General features: G+C 36.2%; 1 protein-coding gene across 1 annotated transcript; it reads left to right on the forward strand.

Annotated features, from left to right (window-relative positions):
* The first annotated feature begins 13,220 nt into the window (after window positions 1-13,220).
* Window positions 13,221-15,787, forward strand: LOC138942992 (uncharacterized). Its single transcript, XM_070313489.1, has 2 exons — window positions 13,221-13,447; window positions 13,525-15,787. The coding sequence occupies exon 2, from the start codon at window positions 13,597-13,599 to the stop codon at window positions 14,677-14,679; it is 1,083 nt and encodes a 360-aa protein (XP_070169590.1). The 5' UTR covers window positions 13,221-13,447; window positions 13,525-13,596; the 3' UTR covers window positions 14,680-15,787.
* Window positions 15,788-18,033: the final 2,246 nt, after the last annotated feature.

Here is an 18,033-nt window from a genome sequence, read left to right on the forward strand (position 1 = left end):
GAGCAGCCAGCCACACCGAGCAAGCGACCTAAGGCCTCATCCATAGACAACCGGAAGGCAGCTACAAAGGCGCGACGCGCGCATTAGGGGCCGCTGCGGCATACGCACACCACGCCTTCCATCACGTTGTTGTGCCTCTAGCCGCTAAGGAAGAGGTCTTTTGGGATTTGTACGCCCAAAGGATTAGGATCCACGCTCGAAATAAGACACTCCCGGACGTTAGGTATAATTTAGTATATTTTGCAATATTTAATACACTTTCACTTATTCGCGATTATAATAGTCGGGCGCGATACGTACGGTACTTCGATAATGTTGGGCGAGCGAGTAGTCTGCGAGTCGTCTCTCGCGAGTCGTCTCTTTTTCTTCCGCTCGAGAGGTGCATCTCGCGCTTATTATATCTCTTAATTAATTAGGTCGTTGATTGGGGAGGAGTGTGGTGTCCCTGACCGGAGCATGTCTCGTGCTCCGCTTGTCAGTCTGTCTCGTCAGCTGCTTACTCAGCTTCCGAGAACTTGACCGTGTATCTTACTTTTATTTTATTAATATCCTTTTATTACTTTGCTCTTTCTTAATTATCTTTCCTTGATCTCTTTTCTAATTTTAATGCTTTGCTTTACTCAGCTCTTTCTTACACTTTTCTGTGTCACTTTATTGTTTTATTCTTTAATATATTAAGTAATTGGTCGGGTTACGACATCCCTCCCCCTTTGGAAAAAGAAAATTAACTATACGTGAATTTTCGTCTACATATTTTTTCGGTATACATTTTTCGCATTTTACAATTGTTTCTTATATTTACTTTATTTTAATATAACATCGCAGTGTTAGTTATCGCGGTGTCGGTTTCTATCTCAGCTGTTCTATTCGATCCGCTTGCGGTGCCGTAGATGTGCTCTTGAATTATTTTCGGTTTGCACATCGGATTTATGTTAGTTTCTGATAATTTTTTCTTTTCCGTCTTACATTTTTTCTTAGCGTATATAATTGCTATTATAGTAATTATTATTATTATTGTTATTCCTGTGCAACTTGAAGCTACGGGATATATAATGTGTCCGTTAGTAGGGAAACAACTATTATTTAAGTCTTCGTTTGTGTCGTCAAGTCTTTCGCTTAGGTCCCTTAATTCTATCGGGTTTCTAATGACTTTTCGCAATTTTATCGGTCTAATTTTGTCCAATGTTTTTTCGTTTCGTTCGTTGTGTGTTATCGTAAGATTGTAGTCTGGTAGCTTTGTCTGTACGATCGTTATTATCGCGGGCTTTTTTGTCCGTATTATGACGTCTTGTGTTGTTAGTTTACATTTTTCTTTTAATGTGATTTGTCCGCTTCCTTTTATTTCTATTTTTCGCGTTGCGTCGTTTTTGCACGTTATTTCTATCGGTTGGTTTGCTCGTGTAGAGTATAACCATGAGTTCGCATTACTCAGCGCTATCCATATTGTTGTATTCGTGTGTATGTGTCGAATATTACAATTGTTTGTGTATGTTTCTAATTGTACATATGCTTGTACTTCGCATAGCGCTCCTTCGTCTAAATGATGTACGGGATAATTCTGTTCGCAAACGTATTGATCATCGTTTCGCACGCATTTATTTAGATCGTTTTCGTCAGGCGTAAAATATGTTCGGCTATCTACGTCTATCGCTATTAGTGGTTGATTTACCTCTATAAATATAAATGTATTGTTATATTTGTGCGTAGGTAGTGAGATTGCCTTTATTATTTCATACTCGGGGTATGTGATTAGCGGAATCTTTATAATTGTAAATATATTTGTATTTTCGTAATATGCGCTAATTGTTAAGAACTTTTCGATGGTTCTCCAATTTTCTGCGGATATTTGAAATGGGAAGTGTGCTCCCTGCGGTATTTGTGATGCTGTTTCCTTGAGGTTCTCTATGATGCTTTCTATGGGTAGTAATCTTATGTCAATTACTCCTCCTTTCGCGTTGGTCAGATGCGCGATAATGTCCGTAAGATCGTTTGTTAGGTCTTTTATTATGGCATTTAATATTATAAAGTGTTCGTCGAGATCTTCTCGTTGTCCATATCCGACTTCTGCTTGTATCCAGGCTTGTCGCATCTTCTCTGTTATATTTAGAAATTGTTCTTCATTTTCTTGCAGAATTTTCTCAACATTATCCACATGTGCAATTGTTGCGTTTAATATTTTAATCTGATTTTTCATCGCGTGTTGCAGCGTTTGCTGATTTCTTTGCATGAGATTTAATTGCTCTTTTATAATTTTTTCGTCGTCTGCGTCCATTGTGCCGAAGAGTGTTTTGGCTATCGTTCCTAGACCGTCGATTAACCCTCGTTTTGTCTTCTTGGGTGCTTGGTACGCGATTTTCAGACGTTTCAGCAGTTTTTCTGCTTGTTCTCTGTCCTTTTCTGCTATCTGTAGCAGGTTGTGACAGGTTTCTTTCATTTTTATTTGCAATGGTTTATTGTAGCATAGAGCTCTCGTCTGTGCCATATAGTTTTTTAATTGTTCATGTCAATGGTCCATTGCGGCGATGTCTAGTTTTATCACCATTTTCCATGTGGATTCGATTTGGCTTATCTTGCCCATTTTTTCGAAGTAGATACCCGGCTCATATTTAAATTCTTTTATTTCTCCTTGGGTATCGGGTTTGGTTTCCTTGCAGGTGCTCCATGTAATCAGACTCCTGTAATAGAAACTCTGTATTATATTATAATATTTCTTAGAATCATGCGGTACACTTCCTTTTTTCTCTGGATGCATATGCAGCTACTTTTGCTTTTGTCTAGCCCTCTCCATGCTATTTATTCATTCTTTTATTCAGTCTGTCTTTCGACGTCGTCTTGTCTTGAGCGTTTCCGTTTTATTTTCTCTCGCGCTGTTTTATTGTGTTTTCATGGCTCCGAATTCGAGTGAGCTTCGTTTCGCTGTGAGGCAGGATTCGGTGCATGATAACGAACGTCGCGCGTGGCAGGATCCGGAGGAGCACGACCATTTTGCTCGCTCCTTTCGCGATCAACTCTCGGCGCCCGCGCTTGTTCGCGAGGTCGACTTGCTGGGTCTTCCAGATTTGGTGGTCGATCGTGACGTTGCGTTTGTGCCGGAAGTGCCTGTGGACGCGCCGCCGCCCCATATCAATCGAGGTCGCGGACTCGCGTTCCGTCTGGATCCGGCGCCTCGATTTGTGGGTCGCGGTCGTTTCCTTAACCCTGAGTCTCGTCCTGCGGGTCGTGGTCAGGCCCTCCTTCAGGCTATGCGGGAGTGGAATCTGGGTCGCGGTGCTGGACGTGGTCGTGGAGGACATTAAGGTAGGAACTTCTTTAATTTTTTTTTGTTTTTTTTTGTTTCCCTTATCATCTACTCTATTTTTATTTTATTCATGCGTTTTTCTTTTTCTTATCCTATTTTCTTATCTTATCTTCCTTAATTTTCGATGAACGGTTTCAGTCGGTTTATGTGGACGCGTATGGTTTTCCTTCCCCTTTTTATCGTGTAGTTCACTTCCGAATTCTTTTCGATTATTGTGTAGGGTCCGGTCCATAGGGAGTCCAATTTCTTTGATCGTCCTCGGCGAACTGTTTCGTCGTACAAGAGGACTTTTTCTCCTACCTTAAGTTTAATTTCTTTCGTCTTTTTATCATAGTTTTCTTTGGTTTTTATTTTTTCATTTCTTAGATGCTCTTTTGCGACTTGCTGTGTGGCGCGTAATTTTTCTTTTAATTCTTGCGCGTAATCATCGTATGTATACATGGGCTTAGGCGGTTGCGACAATGTCGTCGGTAATGTTGCTTGGTGCCCGTAAATTAATTCGAAAGGTGTGAACCCTGTCGCCGTGTGCGGTGTTGTATTATACGTAAACATCGCGTAGGGAATCCATTCGTCCCAATCCGTTTGATCGGCATTTATATAATGTCGGAGGTATTCGGCTAGCGTTCGGTGAGATCGTTCTAGCGCTCCGTTGCTTTCCGGATGATACGCGGTTGTTTGAATCTTTTCGATTTTTAACAATTTACATGTGTTTTTAAATATTTCGCTTAAAAAATTTGTTCCTTGATCCGTTAATATTTTTTCTGGGATACCGTGTTCAAAGATTATTTTTGTCGCGAATTCTTTTGCGATTGTCGCGGCTTCCTAGTTCGGTATCGGAATTGCTTTACTAAATTTTGTTAGATTATCTTGGAACGTTAAAATATATTTATTTTCATTATTAGTAATTGTTAGTGGACCTACGATATCTAAAGCACATTTTTCAAAAGGTTTGTCGGCAGTGTCCGTTATTATTAGCGGTGCTTTAATTTTTCGCGATAATTTGTTTTTTTGACAAAATTCGCATTTTGTTATATAGTCTTCGACATCTTTTGTCAATCCTCGCCAATTGTGCATTAGGCGAATTCGATTAATCGTGCGTTCTTTTCCTTGATGCCCTCCCACAGGTGCATCGTGATATTCGCCCAATAAACACACGACGGTATATTATACGTTTAAATTAAGTATTTACGGGGTATCTAAATATAATAGATTCAACGTATATCAATTCGTATAATTTTAGTTGTGATGTCCGGTTGATATACGTTGTCATAAACTACATTTATTCGTATTTTTAATGCTATTCTCCAACCAATTAAAATCGTATTTGATAAACGGATAAATTATGTTTTACGAATACATAATTTTTACGAATAACGAGTATATATATATAAACGTATTGCAATGACTGTTTAAAATACGTTTTCTTTATTATCCTTTCAAGCAATTTTTGTTTTTAAATGAATATATTATATACGATTATATAGCTACAACACAATAATAATAAATTTATCCGAGATATACTGAGAGAGTCTGTTCTATTTGTTTAAATCTGAAATTTCCTGTGTAATTGATTGAATTGTTAATATTAAATTAATTAAATAATAAGTTGAAAATTAGCCACAATGAAAAGCGCTATGTTTTAGTAAATTGTTCGCACTTTTTCAGAGGTAATGCTTATTTCGAAAAATTAATAGATCATATTTTATCCAAATATACTACTACGGTAAATGTTCAGATTAACTTACACCTCACGGATCGTTTTCATTTTCACATATATTTTAGAATGTGCCCTCTATAATATATGTAAAAATGAAAATGATCCGTGAAGTGTAAGTTAATCTGAACATTTACCCAACAATAATTTTAAAATAAAGAAAAAATATCATTACTTTCATCGATTTGCGCGAGAACATATAAATTAATGTTTAAAATCTAATGTGAAAAACGTTTGGTACATATGCGTAATAAATAGTCTTTCCAACTAATAAATCTTCAAATAATTCGAAAAAATAAATCAGAAAAAACCTCTTACGTAATAAAACAAATCTTAAAACCATTAATTATGTTAATATGAAATACTAATGTATAAATACTTTCATTGCAGTTAAACGAAATAGAAAAAAGAAGCGAAACAAAATATAAAAATACAATAATAAGATTTTCACCTTTGAACACGCTGTCGAAATTCAATATCACCGATGGAATCGTTAAGAAATGGATCGAATGATCGCAAACTCGTTCCCTGCGGCAGTTTTCGGCACTATTCTCCGCAGTTTAAAACTTTCAATTTGTTAATTATTTCGTCAATTCACGAATATTGATAGAAAATGCCAAAATGTACACACACTTGCGACAGTTAAACACGAAATAAAATAAAATACAAAAATCCGACAAGATCTTAAGCTTTAGGAATGTTATTTGATCCATGGAGCTGTCGGCACTGACTGAAGTGATATGGCAGCTTGTTACCAGAACGAGGTCCCGGCTAACATGCACACAATCAAAGAACCTCGTACATGTACTGCGCAGAGCGCTCTGCACAGTACATGTACGGGGTTCTCTGATTGTGTGCGTGTGAGCCAGGATCTCGTGTGGCAACACAGCTATGGCAGTAGCGGCAGCCGGACAGCCAGTTCACCGCGGAATCGAGATGCTTATGTTTAACAAAAGACGAATATCAATATAGTTCTTTGTTGCCGGCAATACTATGAAGCCGTTTTAGTAAATTTTTAATTTTACTTACCATTGAACATATATCTATATGCACTTGAACCAAATTCACTTTCCTTCACAGAAAATGAAACATACGCACTTCAGAATACACTTACACATATTAAAATGCAATGATTATTCCAATGAGCTGTATATAATCCATGCGATATATTTTATAAATCATTAAAATATTTATATTTTAATGTAATAATATATCTCATTCGGCTGTAAAACAGCCATTGGAATGTGTACCTCTCGCCATTTGAGCCGAGTAAATATTTGTACTGATGTACTTTACCATTTATTGTAAACTCGGTTAAATAAAGACGTTATTATTATTATTATCATAACAATAAAATTGCGTGTCACATTAGTTTAATGAGAAATCCATAAAATTATTAATACTATAATCAAAATTAAAATTCAAAATATATATGTATCATGACATGGATATTAGGAATAGTTGTATAACGCGATATCTTTATACGTTTATAAAAGGAAGTTCGTGTAATCATTATAAATGTTGAGAACATATCTCTATTTAGCTTAATATATCGTTAAATATAAATAATATAAAATATATTTAAAATATTTTTATTAGTTGTATAATATTTTAGTTGTAAAATCATGTGTGTATATATATTATTTTTGTGCAACAGTTTATTGACGTTTTAAAAACATAGATTATATTATTTATACAATAGTATTTTCTAAACATTTATAAATGAGATCTTTTTCATAAATTATATACGTTTTCAATAAACGTTTTTTCGATTACATAAATATACGATTTTAAGGAATAAAATAGACATAGATACATTCTAAAAATTAAATCTTTCTTTTCGTATACTCGTATACTATTTTTCAACGTATAAAATTCGTTTTGTATTATAAAAACATAATAAAAACGGATATCATTATCGTATATTATATGATCATATAAAAACCATAAAAATTAAAACGTTTATCTGGTATACTTATACCACTTTTATACTAATTCTACGTTTAATAAACGCTTAATATACCATCATGTGTTTATTGGGCGTATAGGATGCGTCGCTTCTCGTCTTCCGTGTATCCTCGCGTTATCTTCATGTCGGGGCTCTCATCCTCCTCGACGCTGTTGATATCCGCCACGTGTCGACTTAGTGCGTCAGCGTTTCTGTTCGCTGTCCCGGCCTTGTGTATGATCTCGTAATCGTATTCTTCTAATTTTAGCCTCCATCTAATTAATCGAGATCCAGGGTCGGTTACATTAAATAACCATACGAGCGATTTATGGTCTGTGACTATCGTAAATTTTGTCCCGTATAAGTACGGTCGAAAATGTTTAACGGCCCATACTATTGCTAATAGTTCCTTTTCGGTCGTATTGTAGTTTTGTTCGGCTTTTGCTAGTATTCGACTGGCATAGGCTATTGGTTGGTCCTGGCCTATTTTTCCTTGCGATAATATTGCTCCGATTGCATAGTCTGATGCATCGGTTGTTACTATCAATTCCTTTCCAAAATCTGGATATTTTAATAAGGGTGCCGTCATCAATTTTTCTTTAAGCATTTCGAATGCTTGTTGTTGTTCCTGAGTCCACTCGAATTTATTTTCCTTTTTCGTTAGCTTCGTTAGTGGTTTCGCAATCTTTGAGAAATTTTCAATAAATTTTCTATAATATCCGGCTAATCCTATAAAAGCTTGGATATCTTTTACTTTTCTAGGCGTCGGGAAATTTCTCACAGCTTCCAGTTTAGATGGATCCGGCGATATTCCGTTTTCCGTAATTATATGACCTAGATATGTCACTTCTTTTCGTAGGAATTCGCATTTGTCAGGCTGTAGTTTAAGCTTATTTTCTCGCAATCTTCGTAGGACTTCGATGAGTCTCTTGTTATGATCTTGTAAGCTCGCTCCGTAGATTACGATGTCATCTAAGTATACCAAGCATTTTATTCCTTGTATGCCTATCAGTATTGAATTCATTAGCCTTTGAAATGTGGCTGGTGCATTTTTTAATCCAAAGGGCATTCTATTGTATTCGTAATGCCCGTGAGGTGTGGAAAAAGCAGTTTTGCCTTTGTCGCCTTCTTCCATCGGAATTTGGTGGTATCCGGATGCTAAATCCAGTGTTGTAAAGTACTTGGCGTTTCCCAGCTGATCTAATATATCAGTTATATTCGGTAGGGGAAATGAATCTCCTATAGTTAGATCATTTAATTTTCTGAAATCTACGACTACTCGTAATTTCGGTTTTCCTGACGCATCGGCTTTCTTAGGGACTACCAATAACGGTGCGTTCCACTGACTCGTGCTTGGTCGGATTATTTTATTTCTTAACATTTCTCGGACTTGTCGATTTACTTCCTCTTTATGCTTCTCCGGCAGGCGATAAGGCCGTACGTTGACCGGTAAGCTATCTGCTTGTGTTGCAATCTTATGCGCGACGGTATCTGTGCAAGTCAGTGGTTCTCCTTCGATATGCATCACGTCGCTAAAATCCTTGCAGATTTCCATTATTGTTTTCTTTTCTTCTTTATTTAAATGTTGTGTACGTAATAATCGTAATACCTTTTCACTACGCGGAATTACTTCCTCTTTATTTAGCGTTCGTATTACGTTAATTTCTTCTGTTTCGCCTCGTTTGATTTCCTCTATATTTACTTGCGGCATTAGCATTTCGATTGTGTTATCCGTTGTATTTATAATGCTGGCTGCACATAGGTAATTCGTAGGTTCTACCAGACAATTACCTATAAATATTCCTGGTATCGTTTCTTCTGCCTTTATCACGCCTATCGTGTTCTTGTCAGTAGCGACCTGTATTATAGTTTCGCTACGTGGTTTCAGCGTCATTTTTAGATAGGGGTAGAGCTTTAAGATATGCTGTCCTACCTTTAATTGTTTTGTTTTATAATTGCAAGTGGCTTGATGCTTTCGTAGGAAATCAACTCCTAGTATTCCGTCATATTCTATCGGAAAATCATCCTTAACAACGTACATAGTGTGGTTAATTCGGCGCTCTCTCAGAGTTATTGTCGCCTTAAATTTCCCAAGTGTACATATCTTATGTCCCGTTACGCCGTTGAGCGTTATTTTTTCTTCTTCTATTAACGTTTCGCCTTTTAAATGTTTCACTTTAATTAATGATATTGCGGCTCCTGTATCGAATAGTAAATTTATTTTTTCGCGTTTCGCTTCTCGCATTGGTAATGTGACGAGGTCCAATCCTGTCTGTATATGCGGCGTATTTTTGAAGTGTGATACTTGATATTCCATTGCAGGTCGGTGCGATTTTCTTTCGTTCCTTTCCTCCTCATCGCTATTTTGCGTGGAGTTAAATTTCTTTTTTCCTTGCTTGCTATTCTTGCGGTTTTTATTTTCCGGTCGCGAATTATATTGTTTGATTCGGCTCGATTGATCTCTATTGGGTCGTCCGTGTAATAACCAACATTCCTCGCGGTCATGTCCGGATTTCTTGCAATAGTGGCAATATTTATTGACCGTGTTTACGCGGGGTTGTCTATCGGGTTTCGGCAATGAGAATCGATTTGTATATCGGCTAGTTCGACAATCTCGGCCGTAATGCCCAATTTTTCCGCATTTTTGACATTGCACGTTTATTTTATTTTCTTGTTTATAGGTCGGTGTGAAATTTATTTTGCTTCGCGTACCGGTCGCGGGTGGTCCTTTAACCTTTTCTTCCGCGCTGGCCGCTGCTATTGCTTCTTGCAACGTAGCATATCCTCGCGATCGAACAATTGTTTTAATTTCGTCCTGCAATCCTATCTGGAAATTCTCTAAGGCTTGTTGTTGTATTATTTCCATTATTGCGCGTTTATTATCTACTGTATGATGTCGTCCTTCCATCATTGATTCGTATAGCTCCATGGCTAATTTGTCTGCTCTAAGTCCGTAAGTTCGTGCGCTTTCTCCGTTTTTCTGTTTTAGCGTATTGAATTCAATTTGTAGATGTGTCGTACTCTTTTTACTCGCATAGCAGACCTCTAATTCATTTTTTAATTGTGCGAAGTCTCGAATTTTTCGCGTTTGGAAATCTAGCATCGCTCTGCCTTTTAATTTCGTGCATAATACTGCTCCTAATAGCGTTACTTCATCTAACGGGTCGATGTGTTCTACTGCATATGTAGTCGCGCTCAAAAATTCTTGTAGTTTATTAGGTGATCCGTCGAATTCCGGAATCATTCCACGAGCCTCTTTTAATGGTAAAAATCCGCGTCCTCTTTGATGTCGTACATCCTCGGGTGTGAACTCGTATACGGTCTCGGTTCTTTCTCCCGGCGGAGTTCTATGCCCGTTGTTTTGTCGGGGTTGCGGTCCTCTAATTTTCAAATCGTATATCTCGGCATGCATACTTCTAATTTCTCGTCTAATTTCCTCTCTCATTTCCCGCAATATTTCCCTAAAGTCGTCGGCTGCTTCGTCCGTTTTTTTCTGCGGTTTGTGCTGAGCTTGCGCGTTTGATTGTGTCGCGTTTCTGATTGCTTCTTCTTGTAATCGCCTAATTCCCTCATCGATATCTTCTGATGTGATGGGTTGCGATGCGGAAGCGTTTGAGTTATACATGTCTCGAATGCGATAGATTTCGTCGGGGTCAAAGATACTTGAATCGTATGACGTTAGTGAGAATTCGCGGCGGTGTGTTAGTCTACTAGACGCGCTTATTGATGATTCGACCTCAACATCTAGTTCTATATTGTTCGCTATTAAACTGTTATCTAATTCGCCAAATGGAAATTCGCGTTCGATTACAACGTTTGCTCCGAGTTCTGGTTCGGACAAATTCTCGCTTGAATTTAATGCGCTTAGATTTCTTCGTACGTTATCGCGTATATCCCGGAGTGCTTCTACTGCTACTCTTATAGGGTTTACTGCGCTATTTCTAATGGCTCTATTCGCTGGTTCGCTAAATAGCCACGATTTATTCGCTACGCTTTTCTGTGGTGCGTTTCGGTTTTCCGACATTCACGCGTTTACAAATTTTGATTTCTCGACTTACAATAATACGATGAGCAGCATTCTCTCGTTCAATGTCGGCCGTCGGGCGTTGATCGTCGCGTGCCGTTGAGATAGGTCGGTGCGCCTTCTCAGGTTGCGCTTCTCGTTGTCGCCTCGATATACCGGGTGTCTCGAAGTTCCTGCTAGACTTCCTTTTCCCTCGGTTGTAGGTGTCGACTGTCTGACGGAGTTATCCTCGCTGTCTCTCGTTCTGTCGGTTCCACGGAATTTTCTGCTTCGTGGTTATGGACCTTTACCGGTGTTGATCTTGTTAGAGCTGGCGTATCCCACCGCTGCCACCAATTAATGTTGTGCCTCTAGCCGCTAAGGAAGAGGTCTTTTGGGATTTGTACGGCCAAAGGATTAGGATCCACGCTCGAAATAAGACACTCCCGGACGTTAGGTATAATTTAGTATATTTTGCAATATTTAATACACTTTCACTTATTCGCGATTATAATAGTCGGGCGCGATACGTACGGTACTTCGATAATGTTGGGCGAGCGAGTAGTCTGCGAGTCGTCTCTCGCGAGTCGTCTCTTTTTCTTCCGCTCGCGAGGTGCATCTCGCGCTTATTATATCTCTTAATTAATTAGGTCGTTGATTGGGGAGGAGTGTGGTGTCCCTGACCGGAGCATGTCTCGTGCTCCGCTTGTCAGTCTGTCTCGTCAGCTGCTTACTCAGCTTCCGAGAACTTGACCGTGTATCTTACTTTTATTTTATTAATATCCTTTTATTACTTTGCTCTTTCTTAATTATCTTTCCTTGATCTCTTTTCTAATTTTAATGCTTTGCTTTACTCAGCTCTTTCTTACACTTTTCTGTGTCACTTTATTGTTTTATTCTTTAATATATTAAGTAATTGGTCGGGTTACGACAACGTGGAAGGAAACGCGGCGGCGCTAACCAGTCCTTGTAAGGGCTCACAAACGGCCCTTTTCAGGGCCACCAAAAAAACAAACGTAGAACACTGTACATAAGCAATATAATAAATCTAGTCACTCCACTTGCGCGTCGTCAATTACGAAACCACTCCTTGCGAACCTAAATTAGTTGCTATAGGCAAATAGCACTAAATTAATACTACTAAACATTATTATTACTTGATATTATATTTATTCTTCACCTTTTTTTCTTTTGTTTCTGTCCCTCTTTCTTGCTTATATTTTTCCTTTTTTTATTTTAACTCTCTCTCTCTCTCTCTCTCTCTCTCTTAAAAGTAAATTAATTAGATGACATTAATAATTTTTAATAATATTTCTTAATAATATTTAACAATATATTTAATAATACTCAACATTATTATTACCTGATATTATATTTATTCTCCACCTTTTTTCCTTTTGTCTCTATCCCTCTTCCTTGCTTATACATTTTCTTCTTTTAATACATTCACAAATAAATATCACAATAAATATCAATATACTATGACATTTAATACTAATCACTCATGAAATGTCACCGAACTGTCATCAAATTGTCGAACTAACCCAATAACATTCGTTCAACCGCATTCGATTCACATCATCGATCATCAATCAGACATGTATTTTTAAATATTCTTTAAATATATTTATGCTATGAATATTTACTAACCCCACTCACAATGTACAAAGTGTCACTGAACTGTCACCGAATTGTCACACCGAACTGTCAACCACCCAACTGAACTCGATAAAACGTTCACACCTCTCATCGACGCATCATCGACCACCAATCAAACACGCGGAAAAGCGGCAACAATACGTGCGATACATCTCGACTCCAAATACGAACTTCGAGCGTTTCATGGATTTTTTTATTATGGACTAGAACAACACAGGCGCGCGCTACGCGCGCGCTTTTTACCATAATAAATAACAGACACACACGCACGCACGCACACACACGCAAATACACACACATACATATACATATGCATACGTACATACATATATGCATATATACATACATACTTATGTACATGCGTACATAGATACATTAGGTACATTAGGTACATTAGGTACATATCTACACACATACGTATATACGTGCATATGTGTATACGTGTATACGTGTACAGATATATTATGTAGAATATACATAATATATCTGTAATATTCATATTTATATATGCATACACCCTCTATATATATATATATATATATATATATATATATATATATATATATATGTGTAAAGAAAGTATACTTTCTGCAATTCGAATTTGCCGCGCTTCTCATGCCCCGCGCGCCTTCTGATTAATTACCGTTGGATGGAGTGACATGTACAATCACCAGGATAATTGAAGATAGAGACCGAAACACAGTTAGAAACAGTCATTTTTCGTGGTGGAGCACACGTGTAAATTACAGAGAGATTAAACCAATTAAGTAGAGTGAATAAAGAAGCGGTAATTGTAAACCTTAATTGTCGTTTCTTTGTTTACAGGTAAGATTGCGATGATTGTAAATAATGTAAATAACTGTTGTTAAGTAATGAATAAAATTTCTCCACTTTGTTTACAGAGAAACACATTTTGGTTTAAAGTTTTACCCTGCACAATTAATTGTCTTATAAAACGACAATTTTTGTTTATAATGTCGAGAAGATTGCAGTTCGCATTTCAATATGTGGCATCGCCGAGGGACAAGAAGACAAGTATTGTTGCCATAACCTCAATTAGAACAGAGGATAACAAGGAATATGTGTTGCCACAAGAAATGAGATTTGTAAGTGAGCATGAAGAACTGATGAAGACAGATGTCTATAAAAGAGTAAAAAAAAGTTTTACTCAAAGAGGTCAAGACAGAACAGTCTGGATCACACTGACAAAAGAAATGGAGCAGACATACTTTGATAAAGAGGGTAATATAATGTTTAATGACTTATATTTAGAACAAATAATAAAAATAGATATAGTAGAACCCACCCAGAAGAAAGAAAGTCAACTTAATTTAAAACACATAGCAGAAAAATTTATGATTGAAAAATTTACATCTAAACATTCAAATGCAAAACAGTGGCTGGAGACATTTGAGAAAGAATGTAAAAGGTTGGAAATCAATGAAGATAATACAAAAATTGAAATATTAAGGCTATTCCTGGACAAGTCATGTTCAGATTGGCACTCAGCGACCCTCACAATATTGACAATGGAAGCTGGATGGTCTGAATGGAAAAAAAGATTTCTAGAATCATTTGCAGACAAAGAATGGAGTACAGGAATATACGCTATATATTATAGATATAAAGAAGGTTCATTGATTGAATATGCTATGAGGAAAGAGAAACTACTACTAGATATGGACAATGACATCAGTCAAAAAACCCTAGTATTGCTTATAGCAGCAGGATTACCTGAGTTTGTTAGAAATAAGATAGATAAAGAAAATTGTAAGAATTCGACCGAATTACTACATGAAATCAGAAAATGTGAAAATTTAGTGAATAAAAATAGTTTTGCAAAAAAGAAAGAAGACAGATATGACAACAAGAAGAGACTTGAAGGAAAACAGCCGTGTAAGAATTGTGAAAGCTTAAATAAAGGCACCAGATATCATCCTGAAGACTCATGTTGGTTTAAAAAGAAAGAAAGAAATGAAGGTAGAGTAATAGGAAGCAACTCAGTCATAGAAGTAAATCTAAACACAGAAGAAAAAAACGAGAAATCACACCATTGATTAAAATAAAAATATTATTAGAAGATAAGTTAGAGGTAAACGGAACATACGACCCAGGTTCCCAAGTTTCCTTAATAAATCCAAAATTAATTAAAATAAAGAAAAAGACAGATGTAAATAAAATATTTTTAAAAACAGTCAATGGTGTGACACATACAGAAGGTTTAGTAACTATAAAGATAAAAATCTTCGACATAGAAGAATACATTGATGTATTCATTATAGAGAGGGATGATTTTGAAGATTTCATCATAGGATTAGATATGATAAAAAAATTCAAATTAATTCAAGATGAGAATTTACAAATATCACAAAAAAATGATAGATATAAAAAAAAGATTAAGATAGATAATAAAGATAATGAAACTAAACAGTGTTCAGTAAATTTTAATGAACACATAGAGAAAAAGGAATTTCAGATAAAATTTGAACATTTAAATAATATAAAGAAAATTAAGATAGAAAAATTAATAGAAAAATATAAAACTGTATTTGCGAAAGACAAATACGATATTGGCACGGTAAAGGATTATGAGGCAAGAATTGAATTAATAGTAGACAAATACCATAGTAAAAGACCATACAGGTGTTCAATAGAAGATAAAAAGGAAATAGAAACACAAGTGGCAAAGCTATTAGAAAAAAATCTAATTGAAGAATCCTACAGTCCATTTGCGGCACCAGTGACACTTGCATATAAAAGAGATGAAGGAAAGAAAAATCGTCTGTGCATTGATTTCAGAGATCTAAACAAGAATATAGTACCACAAGCTCAACCATTTCCACTTATAGACGACCTAATAATTAAAACTAGAAACTGTAAATATTTTACAACACTAGATATAAACTCCGCCTTTTGGTCAATCCCACTCCGAATCGAGGACAAAAAAAAGACTGGTTTTGTAACACAAGAAGGACACTATCAATGGACGTGTTTACCATTTGGTCTAAAAACGTCACTAGCAATATTCCAAAGGATCCTGAGCAGCATATTAAGGAAACACAAATTAACAGAATTTACAATAAATTATATCGACGATATATTAATTTATTCAACAAATTTTGAGGAACACATCAGACATATAGAGCAGGTATTAGAAGCAATTATAAGAGAGGGATTTAGACTGAAATTCAAAAAATGTTCATTCGCTGCAAATTCAATAAAATACCTGGGTCACATCATAGAAAACAACACAGTAAGACCAATAAAAGATAATCTAATTTCAATCCAGAATTTTCCAACTCCGAAAACAAAAAAAAATATCAGACAATTTTTGGGAAAGATCAATTTTTACCATGAATACATACCAAATAGTTCAATAATGTTAAACCCATTACATAGATTATTAAAAAAAGATATAAAATTTATATGGTCAGAAGAATGCGAGAAGTCTTTTACAGAAATGAAGAAATTACTATGTTCTCAACCAGTTTTAGAAATATTCGATAAGGATTTGCCAATAAAAATTTACACAGATGCATCGCTAGAAGGAACTGGAGCAGTACTAAAACAAGTACAAATAGATGGACGAGAAAAACCAGTAGCATATTTCTCGAAGAAGTTGAATGAGGCCCAAAAAAGAAAAAAAGCAATATATCTGGAGTGCCTGGCAATCAAAGAAGCAGTAAAATACTGGCAACATTGGTTGATTGGAAGAAGGTTTGAGGTGTACTCGGATCACAAACCGCTTGAAAACCTGAACATAAAAGCGAGAACGGACGAAGAATTAGGTGAATTAACGTATTACCTGTCACAATATAATTTCCAAATAAAATACGTACCGGGTAAAGATAACGCTGAAGCGGACTGCTTAAGTCGAAATCCGGTACTAGAACCGGTCGAAAACACTGAAGAGGCTCTAACAATAGTAAACACGACACAAATAGATGAAATAAGAACGGACCAAGAAAAGAATGAAATAATACGAAAAATGAAATCAAAATTAATAAAAAAGAATGGAATATTTTATAAAAAAGTAAAAAATAAGGAGAAAATAATCTTGTCAGAAGAATTGAGCATCAAATTGATAAAAGACATACACAGAGAATGGTGCCATACAGGCATTAGACAAACCATGAACAGAATATGTCCCTACTATACATCAAAGAATCTGACAGAAAATGTGAAAAAAATATGTAAGAATTGTGACATATGTAAAAAAAATAAAACAAGAGGCCAAAGCAAATTTGGATTCATGTCTCACTTGGGACCAGCAACTGAACCGTATGAAATAATGTCTATAGACACCATTGGAGGATTTGGAGGACGAAGATCAACGAAAAAATTCCTCCACTTATTGGTCGATCACTACACGAGATACGCATTTATTTTAACCTCAAAGACACAGAACGCCACAGATTTTATCAAATTAGTCAAAAACGTGTTAGAAACAGATAAAATTGGGATGATCAATATCCGGGAATAAATTCAACGGAATTTAAAGAAATTCTAAAAAAAAAGAACGTTAAACTGATATTTACAGCAGTTAATGCACCATTCTCAAACGGCTTGAACGAGAGACTAAATCAGACTCTAGTTAATAAAATAAGATGTAAAATAAATGAAAAAGAAGAAAAAAAAGCCTGGACAACGGTTGCTAGAGAATGTGTAGATAGATATAATAAGATAGAACACTCAGTCACTGGTTTTGCACCAGAGTACTTATTAAATGGCACGGACACAAGTGTCATACCAGAAGAACTAAAACGAAAGAAAAACAAAGATGATTGGACCAAGGATAGAAAATTAGCTTTGGAAAGGTCGATAAAATCACATAATTATAATAAAAAACTGTATGACAAAAATAGAAAACATCAGGAGTACAATGCAGGAGACATGGTATATATAGAAAACGGAAACAGACTGAACAGAAAAAAACTAGACCATCTGAGAATTGGACCATTCGAAATAATAAAAAAAGTATCAAACTCCCTATACAAAATCAGAACTAACAAGAAGAAACCGGAAACAAGCTTATTCCATATATCAAAACTAATACCAACAGAAGAAGAAGACACAGACGAAGAAGAAGAAGAATACATAATATATCCAACAGGGAAGTACCCCGACAAGACTTACCATGGGGGGGGGGAAGATGTAAAGAAAGTATACTTTCTTCAATTCGAATTTGCCGCGCTTCTCATGCCCCGCGCGCCTTCTGATTAATTACCGTTGGATGGAGTGACATGTACAATCACCAGGATAATTGAAGATAGAGACCGAAACACAGTTAGAAACAGTCATTTTTCGTGGTGGAGCACACGTGTAAATTACAGAGAGATTAAACCAATTAAGTAGAGTGAATAAAGAAGCGGTAATTGTAAACCTTAATTGTCGTTTCTTTGTTTACAGGT

Source organism: Polyergus mexicanus, unplaced genomic scaffold, assembly GCF_030449975.1.
Source record: "Polyergus mexicanus isolate NDT 795.1 unplaced genomic scaffold, iyPolMexi1.0 SCAF_24, whole genome shotgun sequence".
Lineage (NCBI taxonomy): Eukaryota > Metazoa > Arthropoda > Insecta > Hymenoptera > Formicidae > Polyergus > Polyergus mexicanus.